The following is a 17,615-nucleotide window of genomic DNA, read 5'->3' as shown; positions in this document are numbered from 1 at the left end:
CTGAGGCACAAAATGAGTTTCTCCGTACATCCTGATGCACACCCTGTCCCGGGAGCTGACCCCCCAGGGTGCCCAGGCTGAGTGAGAGCTGCTGCAGGAAGGTGGTGAGGAGGGGAGGGCAGGATGTCCTCTTTGGTGGCAGCCAGGGGTTCTGCTGGAATGAGCCACGGCCTCGGTCTCTTCCCAGTGTGTCACTGGTCTGTCTGATGTTTCTGCGCTGGGCTGATGGAAGCTTTCACCAAATTCAGATTCTTAGCTGCTCCACCAAAGCAGAGCATGCTAACCTGGCGGGCTGGCCAAATGCCCCCTCTGTCTGTGCCTTCCTTGTCCTTTCCAGTTATGCAAGGGTGCTGTCTTCCAGTATCTCCTGATGCCAGGACCAAAAGGACTCACTTATTTTGGCAGATCTCCCCACCCCAAGGTGTGTTACACAGAACAGTCTGTTTTGCACCTCGGGGTTAGCTGCTGCCAGGCTGGAGCCAGCTTGACACGAGGCCTTGGGGCCGACTGCTTTGGCTGTCGGTCTGTAAGAGCAAGATAACTGAAACATCTAAAAGCAGAGCCCTGGGTGGATCCTGCCTTGATTTAGCTTAACAAAACAAAATGTGATTGTTTCTGTCTGTAAATCCATCAGAAGAGAGAATTATTTGAGCTAAAAAGCAAAATTGGCATGAACTGGAACTAGAAGAAAGTTTCCACTCCCCAGAGAAGTGAAGTTTGGCATCAGCTATGGCATAGGAGGGAGGAGAGTGAGAAACTATTTTTAAGATTAAAATTGGTAAATTGGTGATTAATCAAATGACCACCAACAGCAGAGGTTTGGACTCAGTGATTCAATACATCCCCTCTAGACTGTTTCTCATGACATGTTATTTGGATTAAGAGCATAAATGTAAAAGGGTTGGGATCTTTCTGGAGTTTTCTGCTTGTTTCAGGAGAGTGTGTGCTGTTAGAGGAAATGGCTGCCAGGGATACTTTCCTAATACTAAATCAGAAAACAGCAAACCAGAACAACTGAGGGACTGTTGGAGATGTTCTGACTTTTAGTGCAAATCTTGTAGCAAATCTGCAGTGAATGAGCATAGTGTGAGATGTAATCGTCTGGAACAAGTCAGGCTTTCGGAGACCAAGCAGTGTGAGCAAGGTGGGGGCTCTGACATTTTCGTAATTTCCCAAGTATACCCATGTCTCTGGGAGAGCATGGGAAGGTGAATAAATATATGGGATGTTTATTTGCTTAGAGATGCAAATCTGGATTCTGGAGGCTGACCACAGGAAAGGCTGTGGGCAGGTAACTGATGCTTGCAGTTCAGCAAAAGCCGTCCCTCTGAGCACTCCTTGTCCCGCGCAGGCTGAGTTAGGCAGGAGCAGTCCGATGGGCAGGTTACGTTATGCTTAGCCCCCCTTCAGCTCTGCTGATCATCCCTGCTCAGCTGCGTTGCACATCTTTGGAAACAATCAATGAAGTTAATTTCTGATTCCAGCAGAAGAAAGTACAACAAGTACATTTTTCTTTGATTTTTTTTCCTCATAATGTGGTTTCAGCTCCTTTGTGGTTTTAAAAGAAGTCTAAGAAGGTAGATTCATATACGTGGCTTGTGCTGTCAGTGCCAATGCTCAATCGTTAGGTTCTGGAAAATGCAGGGGTTTTCTGCCCTTGACAACAATATAAGAAAAAAAAGCATTCACATTTTGTGCAAGGCATTTTGCTAGAATTCGTAGGTTAAGGAAATGAGAGATCTGAAATCTAACCCACTGCTGCCGAAGGAAGGCTTTCTTTATGCTAGACTGAAGGATTGTGCTTTTTTGTACTGCCAAGAAATTTTTCTTGAATGAGTAAACCTCTGCTGTCTGCAGTGGAATTTAAACTGGCACGGAGCTCACCTGCTCCTTCTCACAAGAGAGATTTCCTTTGAGTCAGCTGTATTAAGTTGTGCTGTAGCACTAATGAGGCCTCTTGAGCATTATTTGACTCTTACAAAACAAAATTGTGATCAATTAAGTGCAAATGAATTGGTACTAGCATATGTGTCTGAAAGCAATCCAGTTACACAGAGCTAAGCAGGGTGATCAATGCCAGCACTGCCTCTCCCCAGCACTCCTGGAGGCTTGATGCGAGCGTTTGTTTGGCTTCCAGATGGAGCATCAGGAGCAGTAAGGATCAGGTGGAAACTCAGAAATCGTGATCGGGCCTGATGATAACTGCTACAAGAGGCCCCTCCGCCATGAGGAGAAGGCCCGCAGCAGCCTGCCTGCTCTCCTCAGGCTTGGGCTCATGGGTCACTGGTGTTGGCTGCAGTTCTTGGCGATTTCTTGGCGATTTTTATATTCATATTACCCAGACGAGAGGAAGAAATGCCTCTCTGTGTCGTGTGCAGGCCCCTGAAGCTTGGCAGAGGCCCAGAGTGAGCCTTGGGGTGGTTCAGCGTTGCTGTGGTCAGGAGGGAAACTTCTACCCGTGACTGGATGCTGTCTCATGACAACAAAACTAGAAAGTTTTGCTAGTTTTCTGTGCAAAAGACAAGCTGAGGTCCTGCAGCCCCTGGTGGTGGATGCCCCAGTCGATCTTTTCAGCCCCTTGCTCTGGAGCAAGCCCTGCACGCTGGTGCTGGAGGAGGGCGGCCCCAAGGAGGGCAAGCCCGCAGTGTCTGGGTGTTCAGTGCGACGCTTGAACCAAGCTGATGGAAGGGCAGCAAGTGAAGGATAACTTCAGGGCTTTTCAAGCAACAAATTGACCTTTATTTAGCTAAAATCAATCCCAAATCAGTAACGGCTTTCTACCCAAATGGCAGGTCAAAGACATCAGGATCTCTTCTGAACTGGGGGAAGGAACCCAGTCTAATTGCCCCAGTTCAGACAGGCATGGATTGTGTGTGGGTAAGGAGTTGCCTCTGGTGTTGCCTAAGGTACCCCTCCCTGCTCCTCTTCTGGGACTGTGCAGGATAAAGCCATTTCTCTCCTTCATTCTGTCCTTTTCCTTGGTTAGTGAATGCACAGCAGCAGCAGGTGATGCTGGCAGATCAGAGGCTTGAAAAAAAGACATTTTTCCCTTTATAGGCTTTTTGTGGCAGAAGAATTCCTTGTCAAAGTCCTTTCTGTTCTTTAAAGATAATCAAAAGAATTCATGAATAAGTAGTCAGAGGCTTGAGTCTTCTTCCAGCTTTCTGTGCCACCAATTCAAAGGGATTTTCTTAAACTCCCTAAGTTTGCTCATCCCACACAGAACCACTTGTAAGGCTACCGGAGCGAGCACTTGTCTGCCTCTGGTCTGCAGTCCAGGGTGCCGTGTCCGTGCTCTTTGGGGCACATGTTGGCCACAGCTGAGCAGTGGCACTTGCTGCCAACGGGATCAGACACCTGCAGATGGGGACAGAGCCCGGATGTCTGTGCCAGGCGGTGTTTCTGAATGCAATAGAAAGCTGTCTCTTTTTGTGCCCATCAGCCTGTGCTCTGCAAAGTTTCGGTGCCGTGGTGAGGTGGCGTTTTGCTCCGGTTCAGTTTTCAAACTGGTTGATGGGTAAAAGTTGGAGAAGTGGCTCAAGGTGGCCGAACAAAGGAGAAAGCAGCTGTGTTCATAACCACAGGGCTGGAAACTTCCCTCTCTGTTTTGGCATGGTTTTCGTTGACAGACTCCTTAAAAAAAAAAAAAAACGGGGTTGATCGGGCCAGCTCCCAAGGGGCAGCTGAGGTTCCAGACCTTCCTCTGGGGTCAGCCGGGGCAGGCTCAGAGCTGCGTTTTGGAGGAGTGGGGTCCCTTGCCCTGGGCGAGCTGTGGAGCTGGCACCAGCACAGCAGGGGGGTCAGGAATTGGGTCCCCAAGCTGCAGTTGTCTTCTTCACTTGCACGTAACCAAGCTAAACTTGTTCCTGAATTTACTGGAGTTGCCTGGAAAAACAGGTTAAAATGTTATGTTCTGAAGCCTTATACTTGTAAGCTTTTTTGCAAGAACTTGCTGTTATGTGCTGTTAGCCTCCATGGAGCTGGTGTCAGGGCAGCTGGCTACAGTCTTATGCTGAAGATTAATGAATTAATTTATGTGGAGGCAAAGGATGGGGAAGTGTTAGCTGGCAGTAACATCACTTAGAATTATTAGATGAGGGCTTCGTGTGACAGAAGGCATGAGCTACCTTTCCAGGTTGTCTTGTAAAACAGGAGCTAAACACTGCTGAAGACACTGTTAAAAATGTTGGTAATGGTGAACCGAGTCTATGAGATGCTTAAGATGAAATGGCAGTCTGAATTATTTTAATTTCTTCAGCTGCACAGCTTGTGCATCCAGAGCACTGTGGGAACGGGGATGCGATTTGTGTAATTGCTCTCTTTGGGCTTGTAGAGTTTTGCAAATGAACCTTTACAGAGCTGGGGTGGTTTTTTTTATTATTTTTTCTTGTTTTGGTTTTCCAACAGGAATGTCCTAGTGGGGTTGTTAATGAAGAGACATTCAAACAGATCTATGCACAGTTTTTTCCTCATGGAGGTAAGCAGAGTACTTTGTGAGGTTTATTGAAGCATGCCTTAACATTCATTATGGCCAACTGGCTGCAAAACTACTATTTTGTGCTAGAAATAAAACTACTTCGGATAATCTGTGCTAGAAAAGTTAATTGAGCCTAAGGTCTGCAGGATCTTAAACAAAAACACAAACAGCAGTGGAAGAAAATTTTAGGCCCTTTGAAAAGTTATTTCACAAGAGTATAGACAAACCCACTTTAGAGATTGCTAGTTGTTGTCAGCCCTTTATTCTCCACTAAGTCGCTCTACTCTGAGAAGGAAACTGGGGATTGAGTCTGTTTTCTGTACGGACTTTCTGGGCAGGAGAAAGGTATATGCCTTCCCCTCAGTGTGCTCCTGCTTCCCTGCTGTTGGACTGCTGTGCGTGTACTAGCTAGCATAGAAGGATTTCAGACCTCATTTTGGCCTGCAAATTAATAAAAACTTCCCTGACATCTTTGGTGCAGTTCTTAGTTGATGTGTGAACACCTCACTACTTGAAATGATCATTGCTGATGTTAGTGTGACTAAAGCAAGGTCACTTCGTGCACTGGAATATTGAAGTATTGCATTAAAATGCACAAATTACATATGTTCTTGCCTTTTAAAGCTGTCAAGAATCTGTATGTTCTTCTAACTGGTTACAGCCTGTGGGGATATTGTTCTCCAACTGAATGAAATAAGCAATGGGTGAGCAGCCCCCCACCCCTCCCTTATGGTTTGTGAAACCTCAGTGTTATAAATTCAGAGGTATCAGAGTTCTCAAAGACTGTCTTTCATTTTTATGGCTTGCATGGATTATCTTGTGCATCCCAGAGACAGTGAAGTACCTCTGACTTACTAGAAAGTGTCATCCTGGCTGTGATGTTTCTGGTACACCCTGTTCCTCTTCTTGACAGGTTTTTGGTTTTGCAAATCTGTCACTGGGTGTTACCAGCGGTCTGGTATTTCTTAATGTGTGTTATATGCTATTGAAAAGCACAAAACAAAACAAAAGCCTTCTAGTTTAGCATTTTATATAATCAGTTTATCTTAATAAAACTTATTTTGTAGGAGTGTCCCACTAATAATTCTGTGCTTTTTCTGGTAGAGCTATTTTATTTCTGAATCCTTCTCTTAAAAATGAAGTAGCTAGTTGTTTTTTTTTTTTTTTCCCTCAAGTCCGAGGTATTCTATCTTTATGGATGACAGTAACTTAAGTATATAAGTTTTCTGCACACTTTTACAGTTCCCCAGATTTGAATAACGTGGAATTATTTAATGATTTTGTAGAGATGGGAGCAAGGAGGTGCTGGGTCATTCCACCTGACTGCAGGCATAGTGCAGGGCACCAGGCTTCCCACAGGCACCCATACACGGCCTGGGGAGACTTGGGCTTGACTGATGCTGTGCTCTAAGGCTGTTCAAATAGCAAGGAAATAATTATGTGCATTTAATGTCAGCTACTTCCCTCTTCAAAAGGTGGTCTATAGTAACCCAGAGTGCTGTGAGTTGCGGAGAACAGGCCAGTAAAGGTCTTAAGGTCACACCATGATTTTATTTTTCTGCATACCATTACTGCTTTCCCCGGGTAGCAGCTGGCCTTCATGTGGCCATAGGAGCTCTTCGTCTCAATAGAAAAGATTTTCTGAACCCATCACCTTCAGATTGGAAAGGACGAAGAAGTCTCAGATGAGATTGGTCTCTAACAGCCGTGGGCCAAACTCGTGTTACTGGAACTAGATCCCGCTGGGGCTGGACAGTCCCTGGGGACCTCTGCTGTATTTCAGGCAAAGCAGAAGGCAGAGGAAGGAAGCACACACGATTCAGTCCCTCTTCTGGTGCTGTTCCTGCTTCTCCTGCTGAAGCTTGTACTACATGTGCCTCAAGATGCACTTACATGCTGGTTTTTGCTGATTCTTTCAAGCACAGCTCCGTGATCCGGATCACGTCCACCATAATACAAGATTTTGCATCCAAAGCTGTTTTAAGTGTGGTGGTGCAGGGTATACACGAGTCCGTATTAATACTTACTAGCTCATAGAATATCTGGCAATAATATACAGTTTGTTTTTATCCTGAAAGAAAACGAGGTTGCGAGTGTTGCTTACAGTATTAGAGTATAAGGAATGAACTGTTGTACTGATCAGTGCCCTTTGTGTTTTCCAGATGCTAGCATGTATGCCCATTATCTCTTCAATGCGTTTGACACTGCACAAAATGGCTCAGTGAAGTTTGAGGTAACTGTTGTGCATTTTGTTTTCTTGCCTCTCCTCTCCACCTTGTGTTTTAGCTTCTCCATCTGTTTTTCATTGTAGGCTGGTAGGATTTCCTATGCATCAGAGGTCTGGCTGAAACCAGCTGATTTTTAAAAATCTCATTCCGTTTAATAAAGGCTTTTAGTGCAGAGGGTGTTGCATGCTTCCATTTACTGAACAAGCATACAGGTCATGTTAGTCAGTGCCACAGGAAATCCTACAGGGAGGAAGTGCAGAGATGTATTTTGGACAAAACATAGGTCAAGAATGGTCCTGTATGGAGAGAGACCAGTGGGTGGCACAGATAACGTGGGTGTCAAAGAAAGGCCGGTAAGTCTTGTGCTTTCTGCAGCTACCATACGTTGCAGGGTTACGTTGGTATGTTCCTGGTACTACATATTTTTTAAGCTTATTTGAGATGTTGAACAAAGCTTTCAGCTAGCTGGTTCCTAAGGAAAGCCTAATTCATCCCATAACTAAAAGGCTTGTGGCTACAAATAGCTGTCCTTAGAGCTCAGACGCCTAGTGGTAGGGGTGCAGGTGGCAACAGAGGGAGATGCTAAGTCATAGACTGGTGAAGAATGAGCTTTGTGGTTTTGAAGGCAGTTTACTGAGATGATAAAAATGGAAATCATCAGCAGTCCTGCTTTTGCCACCAAACAGCCAAGATCTTCATTAGTTTCCAGGTGCAACTGAGGAAATTATTTCATTTATCAAATGTAAAGCAGGAATGTTGCCACATGCATATGTGCATCTCTGTAGCGATGGCTGCAGTGGGAGTTTTGCATATGGCAGCTGCTCAGGAGAACGGTAAGAGACTTCCAGAAACCTAAATAGACTACGACACAGCAGAATTCTTAGGCAAGTATTAAAAAAAAAAAAAGTGCTGAGCTTTCCTTCCTGGCAAACCTGTCTCTTTAGTGATTGTCAAATATAAGCATTTTGTCCCCTTCTTTTGTATTGTTCAGCAAATCTTAATTCCTCTGAGCCTTGGTAAAAAGGAACAAAGTGGAGCACTGCCCCATGCAGAGCCAACAGAGGTAACATAGGGAGGACTAGGTACGTTAAATGAGGTACCAGGAGTGGTACAGTTGTTTTAGTTTGAAGCTTGCCTCCTCGACTAATAAATCCCTGTAGCGGTGCTGCTTATGGTGCCTGAGCCATTGTGCAGTAGAAACAATAAATCAAAGTTATTGGAAGCAATAACTTCACTGTAAATGAAAAATACAATTAAAATGCTGCATCCCAGGCTGAGCAATTAGTGGTGGGAATCGCATCTGGTCAAATCTGTTGTATTTTGCCAGAGGACAAAACCCGAGGCTCCCTGCGTTACAGAGGAGCCTGGAACCTTTCCATCCCTCTCAAGGTGGGCACAGAAAAGCTGCTGGATCTTCCTCCTCCTTTGTCCCATCCACACTGCTAGCATGCTTGGGCAGGGGGTAGAAAACATCAGCTCCTGCTGCTGCAGTTGGAATCCAGCTGTGTTTAACCAGCAGGCAGCAGTCTGCACGGCTGCTTCCTGCAGCAGCGCATTGCTAGGAGGGGCATTGCACTGGAGCATCTAGCGATGCTCTTAAAAATCAGACGTTCTCAGCCACGCCTACATCTGTGCAGAATTTAGAGTTTGGAGATGATAAATGTGGATGGGTAGCAAGGAAGCGGTTCCAGCTCCTGGCTTCATGCATCCCGTGCTGCTCCTGGCAAGTCCAAGCAGTCGCTGCTGTGATGGACCTTGGGACCTCAGTCTGCCTGACTGGGGCTGGGTCTTCTCTTAAGCCCTCACTGTTTCCAAATCCCTTGCCCCAGGGCTCGGGAGATTTAAGGCTGCAGCACCTCTTAGGTCTTCCTGCCCTCTGCGCCTTGCTCAGCTGCCTGATCCATGTCATAAGCTCAGCCTTCACAGTGGCTGCAGCTGAGTAATTGAGGACTCTAGGGGTTTTCCTAGTCCCCTCAGACACGTTTATTAACACTGCTCTGGTCATCTTATGGGTGGTGCTGTGTCCATTGAGCACTGAGTTCAGTCAGAGGATACATCTATCCCAAAAAGATCCATCTTTTGACTGTCATTATGAAGAAGGTGAGTTAGAAAAGGATGTTAAGAAAAATTCTAATTTCTCTCTCTGCCTTGAACCAGGATTTTGTGATGGCACTGTCCATTCTGTTGCGAGGAACAGTTCATGAAAAGCTAAGGTGGACATTTAATCTGTACGACATAAATAAGGATGGCTATATAAACAAGGAGGTAAGGCTGCTTCTCACATGTGTGGTTGATTTCTGAAGAGCTGATTTCTGTTGCATTGCATGTTTACTTTTACATGCAGCTAATTAAATGCATATGAGACTGGACTTGAGTATCTGTGCCTAAGTAAAACGCAGTGATCTTGCTTTGCATGATTTTTTAGATGTGTGTTTCTTTTCTTCTTCTGTATTATACTGCCTTGTAAGCAAAATCTTGCTTGCATCTATGAGCAATGCAACCTTTCTGAAGGGAGGAGGGTGATGGTGACAGCAGGTACCTGGGGCATGAGGAGCTTCTGGCAGTGCTGGGAGGATGATGTGGGCTCTCCCAGAGCACTGCTTCAAAATCCTGTGTTATCTGGTTTTATTTTCTTGTCTTGTATTGCTTGTTCCCACAGTGGGAAGCCTTGTTTTTGAGCATGGAAACCTGAATGTTTTGCAAATACATCTCGGTCTATTTTCTCAAAACCATTTTGTGTACCTGGAGCATTTGCAGTTCCTGCTGCTGGTCACTGAGTCGTGCCACAGCTGGGGTAAAGCATGGAGAAGAGCCAATGTCCCAGTGACTGCCACAAAGATCCCTGGCCTCCTGGGAGGCTTTGGGACAGGGTTGGTGCTGCAGTGCTCAGGACCAAGCATGCCGCTCGCAGCTGAGGACCACCCCCAGGAGCTCCTATGTCACAGCACATGTCCTGCAGTGCTGCCCAGCCAGAGCAGGGAACTGGGCACTGCAGGAGCCTCTGCCACAGCTGTGGCAAAGCTGCAGTGCTTGGTTTTGGGATTAACTCATATTGGTTTTGGGGTTAACTCATATCTGTTGATGCATCTGTCTGCATGCACATGCACAGGCCTTCTTGGGAGTGACAGCAGCTATGAGCTTGAGGTCTGTGCTTTTCCATAATAGGAGAGGTTGAAGAAAAGGGCAGTAAAAGAAAGAAATGTGCTTTCATTTCTACTAATTTTCCTGTTGTGCTTTTCCTGTCATGTCACTACTACAGGAAATGATGGATATAGTAAAGGCAATTTATGATATGATGGGAAAGTACACGTATCCAGTGCTCAAGGAAGATGCTCCAAGGCAGCACGTAGAAGTGTTCTTCCAGGTACTTACTTGATTTCTGATGATGATTTGTTAACTCTTGAGCTCTTCATTGATCTCCTTTACAGTAAGGTTAGTCCCAAGCTGATATCTGTTCCCCACTATGCGTGCCAAAACAAACCCTAGCAGCTTTCCAGCCTAATTCAGTGTCTGCTGAATTCCAGAGTCCAAGGTGTCCAGTTGTCTTAACCCAGCCCTTTGCAGTGGGATATAATGAATCCAGCAAGTCTGGAGCCTCTGCACATCATAGTCCTTTTGTTTCTTCTCTCAGCTGCACGTAAAGAGAGACAGGGATATGGGTGCTGGTTAGCGAGGCTATGAAGAAATAAATGATGTAATATGGGCAGAGGTTGCTGCATATGTTAAGGAGGGAATAGGTGGTGATGTCCTCAAAAGTTCTCCAAGTACCAGAGTAAACAAGTCCTTAGCTGTCAGCAAATTTAACCAGTGACACTGAGTCTGTAATCTAGGCTTGTCAAGGGCCCTAGATTTATTCCAGTTGCATCAAATGTTATTGTATGTAACACTGCAGTGTTATCTGTCAAAACAAAAAATGTTTGTTCTTATTTTGCAGAAAATGGATAAAAACAAAGATGGTGTTGTAACTTTAGATGAGTTTATTGAATCGTGTCAGGAGGTAAGGACAAAATTCTAACTGCGATGAAAGGTCTAGCTCATGCCAGTGTTTGTTTTCACTTTGGACAAACTCCATTTGAAGGAGATGTTGCTCAAGATCCTGGGTTTCTTTTGCTCTCTGAGAAAAATAAGAAACATTTTTAAGATCGGTGGTGCCTTGTGAAGCAAGCAACTGATCAGGGAAGAGGGTTGGACTGACTGCAGGAAAGGTCCAGTGCTGGTAGCCAGTGCAATTCACTCAGGGAAATAAAAGCAGTACCTGATTCTGTGACAAGTACATAACTCTTGAGAAAGCTCATGGTGCCCTCAACCTTCCTCAGTATTTTTCTTTTTTTATTTATTTATAAGAGGCTGGCATAGTCTGAGCATGCTGCCCTTGCATGTTGTCATCAGGTACTGTGTTGCTGGAACTGTTGAGAGTCCAGCGTCTCTAAAAACCTTGTAATTATAGCATTGACTTAAGAAACTAGTTGATATTTTCAAGGTCAAACATTAAAAGCAAATGCTATCATCATAGCAGTAGGGTTTTTTTCTGTTTTGGGAATGAGCTTTCTCTTGCAAATTCCATACATTATGTTGGCTGTGATAAATATTGGCTGGTATTGTTAGCACTGGCACAAAAACAAGCATCCGCATTAACATGCGATTGCCCAAGTGTCTGTTGTTTTAGACTGTAATTAACTGTGTGAATGTTTGATCAGAGATATATCTTCTATTTAATGAGTACAATAATGGTTTAGCAAGTTTACATTGGTGCAAGTAATTGCATACCGGCCCTCCTGTGCATTTTACTTTCCCAGGAGAATTTTTCTTGCTCTGCAGTCAGACGTGAGCTCTGTACCTGAGCAGTGTGAATGCTCACCCCAGGTTGCCAGGCTGGCTTCCCACCCGTCCTGCATGAAGTCTGGCTCTGGCAGCATGCAGGGCTCTCTCAAGAGGGGATGTCAGGGGCCAGATCCTTGGTAGCAGAAGCATAATGCAAGTCTCATTTTGTTGGGGGGGTTGTTTAGTTTATTTTTGGCCTCATCTTTAATTTGAGCATTTGTGTTGTGGTTTGTTCTTCATATTCATTATTTGTCTTCAATGTGTGATCAGTGGTCTCGATGTAGAAGCAGCTTCACTTCGCCTTGAGCAGTTAGAGTTTGGGAAATTGGTTTTGTGGTACAGGCAAGCAGTTGTTCTAACTTCTGGAATCACAGTTCCTGGGGAAAAAAGTCATTGTTTTTGAATATTACTGTGGTTGTTACCTCAAAGTAGAATTTCAGGGCTCCATGAAAAGCAATCTGGTATTTCCCTAGTGTGTCTCCAGCTCTCTCATTTGGATCTACAAACCTCAGAGAGGCTGGGATTTCCCGTGCTCTGGTTTTGAGCTGGTAGTGTTTCTGGGAGGAAGCGGCCCTTCAGGGCAGCTTGCTTAGCAGTTCAAAAGCTGCAATTTCATTTGGGCTTTTGAAGCATATTAAGCTAAGTACACATCTTCATATTCCGGATTGGTGCAGTGCAGTGGCACCGATGTCTGAGGGCTCTGTACAGTCACCAGCTTTGATGCTGGTGTCTGGCTCCCTTCAGTAAGGCACAGCCCGTGCTGAAAGCCAAGCTTATGAGAAAAGTCTGTGCTTGCATGCCTCAAACCAGCTAAGGTGCCAAAGTAAGAGAGGACTGTTCTGCTGACTCAACTACTGACTCAACTACTGACTCAATTTAAACTCATCGAGGATGAGCTTGCAGAAGCAAGCCTTGCTGCAGTAGCACCCGCAGAGCCCCTCCTGTGCCATGCCCAGGTAGGAGTTGTGCTCATCAGTGCTGAAAATGTCTTCTCATTGCTTTTAGGATGACAATATCATGCGATCCCTACAGCTCTTTGAGAATGTGATGTAGCCGTGTCTGGAGAGCGCTGGAGGAGTCAGAGACTGTGTGTGTAACAAAGACCTTTCTGGGTGAAAGCTTTTTACAGTTCAGCCATGGTCGATTCAGCCAGTGTGTGAGGATTTTGTATGACATCTCCAACCAAATGGCAACCAATTGCAACTGATCCCATCTCTCCTCCCCAAGAGACGTCGGTGGACCTCTATTTCATTTTGGAAGCATGCAAATACTTTAATAAAACCTGACAAGAGAGAGCTGCTACTCGAAGTTCTATGAGTAATATACACCCTTCTGTTTGCTAGCCACAAGTCCTGCTTTAATCTAGCAAGCTTGATTACATATGATAGCACATGTTGATAGCTTACTCAGTCATCTATTACAAGTGAAAAGCTCAGTCCATACTACCACACGGCAAAATGTCTTATGAATGCCTTGCCGTTAATCTGCTTTGACAAAAAAAAAAAAAATCAAATCTACCAGGGCAATCTGTAGAAATGAACAGTAAATGTACATAGGACGTTAACAGACAGCCCATGTAGCCAGTGTCCCCATTTCTGCAGAGATCCTGCTTCTCTTCTCACATGCACTGGTGCCACCATGCTGAGTTTGGTGGTTATTCCTGAACACATTAACTAGAGGAACTTCATGCCAGGGTTAGCCAGAAAGGAGCAAAATGTGTTGTACGTAAATTTCAAACTACAGAACAACTTCTGTTCAGTGATGGTAAGTTCTTGCAAGATCAGGCAGGTTTAAAAGGGCTGGTACAGGAAGACAAATACCTTCTCTGGTCCCAGTCACCCTCTGCAGTCCCAGCACACAGTGGGACACCAAGTGATTCTCCAGTGTGCGTCTCAGCAGCACCATGTGGTGGTCCTTTGGCTGTATTTAGGCACATGCTTCCTAGATGCCTCATTTGAATGCTTGTATTTTTACATTAGATGTTAAAGAAAAGTGTTCTTCACTTTATGGATTTATTTAAGCTTTCCAGTTCTACTTAGGGCAGAAGAAAGCCTAGGTGAGGCAGCTGTTTTTCCACTTAAGGACCTTGGCATCCGCAAAGTGCCCTGTAAGATTAGTTGGGGTTACTTGGTTGACATTAGTGTCAGAATCATCTGCCCGGCCCACGTGTCCCTGGGGTTAATTTAATACCTTCTTTATCAAAATCTTTATCTTACAAGGCAATTGCATGACTTGTAAGGAAACAGGACTTGTACTAATGCTATGTAGAGCATTGGGTTGGGGCTTGTTTGTTTTTCCAATAGTAAAACAGAAAAAATCAAGTAATGGATTTATACCAAGGTTGGATTGTGCCCGGTAGATCCTCAGCTGAGGAGCATGTCAGAGCCTGATTTGCAAAGGACTCTTAGAAAGGTAACACACCAGAGTGCTGTCGCAGTTTCCAGGCAGCTGGTGGTTGAGAAATGAAGGGAAGGAGCGAACATCTTTGCCAGCTGCTCGAACCACACACAAAAGAGAATCCCCTGCCATAGTCCAACATTGCTCCTGTCCAGTAAGCATATATTTTTATTATATCAGATACTATATTACAATTATACTGTTGGCACTGAAGATATATTTTAAATATTATGTAAGTGGAAGCTTTTTATAACACAATATATAGAATGCCTAATTTCTGTAGCCCTATGTTTTATAAAAAAATTAATCTATTGAAATATTCCTGATTATAGAAGTAGGATCTGATCGGTACTAGCGTAATACTATGCTTATTCCTCAAGATGGGACATTTTCCCGTTACTGTGCTTCTGCATATGCTTCTATGTGGTCCTTCACTATATTCCACTGAGTTACCAGCGGTCATCGAAAGTGGTGTTCGTCTGGGAGAAGCTACGTGCACACAGGGATATGGCACCTCCGTCTGTCGTGTTTATTGCCTTCATGCCAATACCATCCACTCCTAGCAAGGATGTGGAGCGCAGAAGCTCCAGTAGCAGCTCCAGTAGTGTGCTGGGATTCACATAAGCGATGCAGTGTTGTGAGAGTAGCCTTGTCCTCTAGTTATGCAGTGTTGTCTGTTTGGTTTTTATTTAATAGGCACTTGATAAAGACATCGGTTATAGCTGAAGTAATGCACAACACTTACACTGTTCCTTCACGATTCTTCTTGCAATCACTTGAGAGAGTGACACGATTTGATCTAATAAGTAACCTGCTTTTTTTCCTCCATCTGTCTGTTGTCAGTCTAAGCAGGTAACTTCATTGGTCAAAAGAAAAAAAAAAAAAAGCATTTGTATCGAGCTAGCGCAGTGCCTTTCTCCTCTCGCAGTGATGCCCCAGGTGTGCTCATGTGTAGCCTGAAACATTGCCAGAATTTGACCATGCCCTTCTCAAAAGAACAGAAACATGGTTAGTGGTGTGATACTGTGGTCCCTTGGGGTTAAATTAATTTCCTTAATCACTCTGATGAATTTGCTGAATCCAGGGTACTGGTAGTGACCATTGGTCGTGGTATCTCCTCTTCTGCTCAGCTGTGGCTGTCTGCGGTTCCCAGTAACGATGGGGCTGTGCTAGACAGAGGGAGATGCTGAAAGCCACGGCCCTGATTGTGCCCCTGAGGCATAACCAGCTTCAGTTGTGGTCCTGCAGGAGCCCAGGGCCTGCCTGCACATACCCGGTGTTGGGGCCTGGATTGCTACCTCTCTGCTCCCCTTGGAGTCTGCTGTAGCTGAGCTGGAAGGATTTGTCAAGTACCACAGCAGCATTTCACATAGCTCTAATTGTAAATTCTGGCTGTGACAGTCATTGCCTTTGTGAAACCAGTTATTATCCTGTGTTTGTCTACGATCCCACTCATTCAAGCCAGAGACTTGTGTGCATCAGTGCCCAGAAAGCCGCTGGGTTTTCCGTGAGCAGCATCTATGTACATGGCACGTGTGCTCCAGCCAGCAGATGACAGAGATCCAGTGACTGTGAGAGAGTCGTACTCTGCATGGAAATGTCTTTGGGTTTGCTTTTTATGTTCTTGGTAAACGTTAGTTTGTAAACTTGCAAAGCCTCCCGTCACTCATAAATGGGGCTTGCAATATTTATGGCAAATACTTAGTACTACAGCTTTCTAAATAAAACATAGTACGCTATGCTAATCTCATGCCATCATAAATCCTACTGCCAGCACGTGGAAGGTAGTTGCTATGCTGGCTTCTAAGTTACAGTTAGACTATCTGTCAGTGCTATCAGCTGTGCAAATTTTCTCAAAATTGTGAATGTTTAAATAATGTCTGAGTTGTAAGTCTGACCGTTTCACTAGTTACAAGCATTAATCCGCATTTTCTTGCCAGCGTTTTCTAGAAAAGCCTTTCTAACATGCATTTTTGGCAACAATCTGTTGAAAATAGGACTGTGATTAATGATAATGCAAAAAGAAAAAGAAAATACCCAATGTACCACGTCTGTTACTGTCAGTGTTCGTTTCCTTGTTACTTTGAATGCATTGCAATGTTGTGCACAACTGCGAGTCGAGCTATTGACCTGCGGGCGCGGATATCCCAAGGTTCAGGCGCTGTGGGCAGAACTTTGGCATTGCCTGGCTGCGACACGGCGAGAACAAACATCTTCGTGTCCGCGCATGGTCTCCGGTAAGACAGCAGCAGCAGCCTCACGACCTTTTTTCTTTTCCATGGAAGTGCCGTGAAAGACTTAAGGAAAAGTGCAGATAATACAATTTGTGCTAACTAAAGCCATGTTAATGGAGCAGCAGCGCATAGCTTCACTCTTACAAATGCTGTTATCTGATGGCAGTTTGTATTAAATTTTGTTGAATGGTTTTAAAAATGTTGCTTTTAATAATAAAAAGAAAATATCTGTAGGAGGGTGTCCTTTTGTAAGCCCAGTATGTATTTTTCTCTTAAGGGACACTGTCAGGTTAAAAATGTACAGCCGAATCTTTAAAAGCAAGACTCTGTTGTAAACATACCTAGCTGCATAGAGCCTGTTAAATTGCTGAACTCTGCTGTAACATTTACATGCTACTGATTTATTTCCATCACGGGTTCGGGGACACTCTTATATTTGGTGCAGTTGCATACACCTGTCTGATAGTCTGGCCCTTGTAAATAAGAGTTCAAAGATGTTCTACCTGCATCACTGATAGTATTTTGGAGTAGTAAAAATTGAAATCTTATAGACATCTCTTTTCTCTTCAACATTTTTTCTCAAGTACATGCAGATGACAGGTAATTAAGCTGAAGAAAACACGAGCACTGTTTTAGAGATGAGAAAAGATAAAACCTGTCAGTGTCCCTTTATCTCTGGTTTGTTGAAAACATCCATTCTGGCACACGGAGAAATGCAGAAGAAATTTTGCTAGACTATATATATGTGTATATATATACATATATAAAAACTTGCAAAGCTCCATTATATAGGGTACAGCATATCCACCAGCACATCCCAAGACAACGAACATTGTCTTGCATACATGCAGAAATGTGAAAATAAAGCTGTCTGTGTGAAACCTGGTCTTGGTGTCACTCCAGTGCCTGAACAGGTTGGCGTCAGCATTGCCCCACCAGCCGCTCACCCCAGCCAGCTCTCGGCCGCGCAGGCAGGGAGCAGCCTGGGGACAGCCACTGCTGCCCTTGGAGGCACCCTCAGAGGCATCAGCCCACTGGAGGAGACGGCCGTTCCTGTGGGAAATGCCAAACCTGACTTCGTGCTGTTGAAGCTCTAATTCAGCACCTCTCCGTAGCATCCAACTGCACCCAGCTGCTGCTAGACCAAGCATGGTTTGGCTCCAAGGCACGTGCGTATGCTTTTCGTTCATTTTTCAGCATCAGATTTGCTCAAGTGGATATGCTCTGACCATGAGTGCGGTCCCCACAGCATCTCTGGGAACTTCCCTCAGGGTGTGGTTGGGTGAGGCTGAGGCATGTGCTGCATCTCAGCCTATGAACATAGTTGCTTTTGAAGTTGATGTGAACTTTTGCTTATTGTGAGATTAATTCTGTAACCTTTGCTCATCTGTGCAGGCCCAGCAAAGCTGGAAAGGAAGGAGGCCTGTCCTTGGTGGTGCATTAAGAGCTACTTCTCTG

The 17,615-nt window shown here is 44.7% G+C and overlaps 1 protein-coding gene across 15 annotated transcripts in view; it reads left to right on the top strand.

Annotated features, from left to right (window-relative positions):
• Window positions 1-17,042, top strand: part of KCNIP1 (potassium voltage-gated channel interacting protein 1) — a gene marked incomplete at its 5' end in the record, with an annotated part of 373,601 nt that extends 356,559 nt beyond the window's left edge. For all 15 annotated transcript variants that reach the window (XM_084535742.1, XM_084535738.1, XM_084535741.1 and 12 more), the window contains 6 exons: window positions 4,408-4,477; window positions 6,640-6,710; window positions 8,863-8,970; window positions 9,965-10,069; window positions 10,640-10,702; window positions 12,532-17,042. In XM_084535742.1, coding sequence (XP_084391868.1) covers window positions 4,408-4,477; window positions 6,640-6,710; window positions 8,863-8,970; window positions 9,965-10,069; window positions 10,640-10,702; window positions 12,532-12,579 — 465 coding nt within the window. In that variant the 3' untranslated portion in view covers window positions 12,580-17,042. The remainder of the gene's footprint in view (window positions 1-4,407; window positions 4,478-6,639; window positions 6,711-8,862; window positions 8,971-9,964; window positions 10,070-10,639; window positions 10,703-12,531) is intronic.
• Between the last annotated feature and the right edge of the window lie 573 nt (window positions 17,043-17,615).

The sequence above is a fragment of the Aythya ferina genome (genome assembly GCF_964211825.1).
Source record: "Aythya ferina genome assembly, chromosome: 14".
Taxonomy (NCBI): Eukaryota; Metazoa; Chordata; class Aves; order Anseriformes; family Anatidae; genus Aythya; species Aythya ferina.
This window is presented reverse-complemented; position numbering and strand designations above follow the sequence as displayed.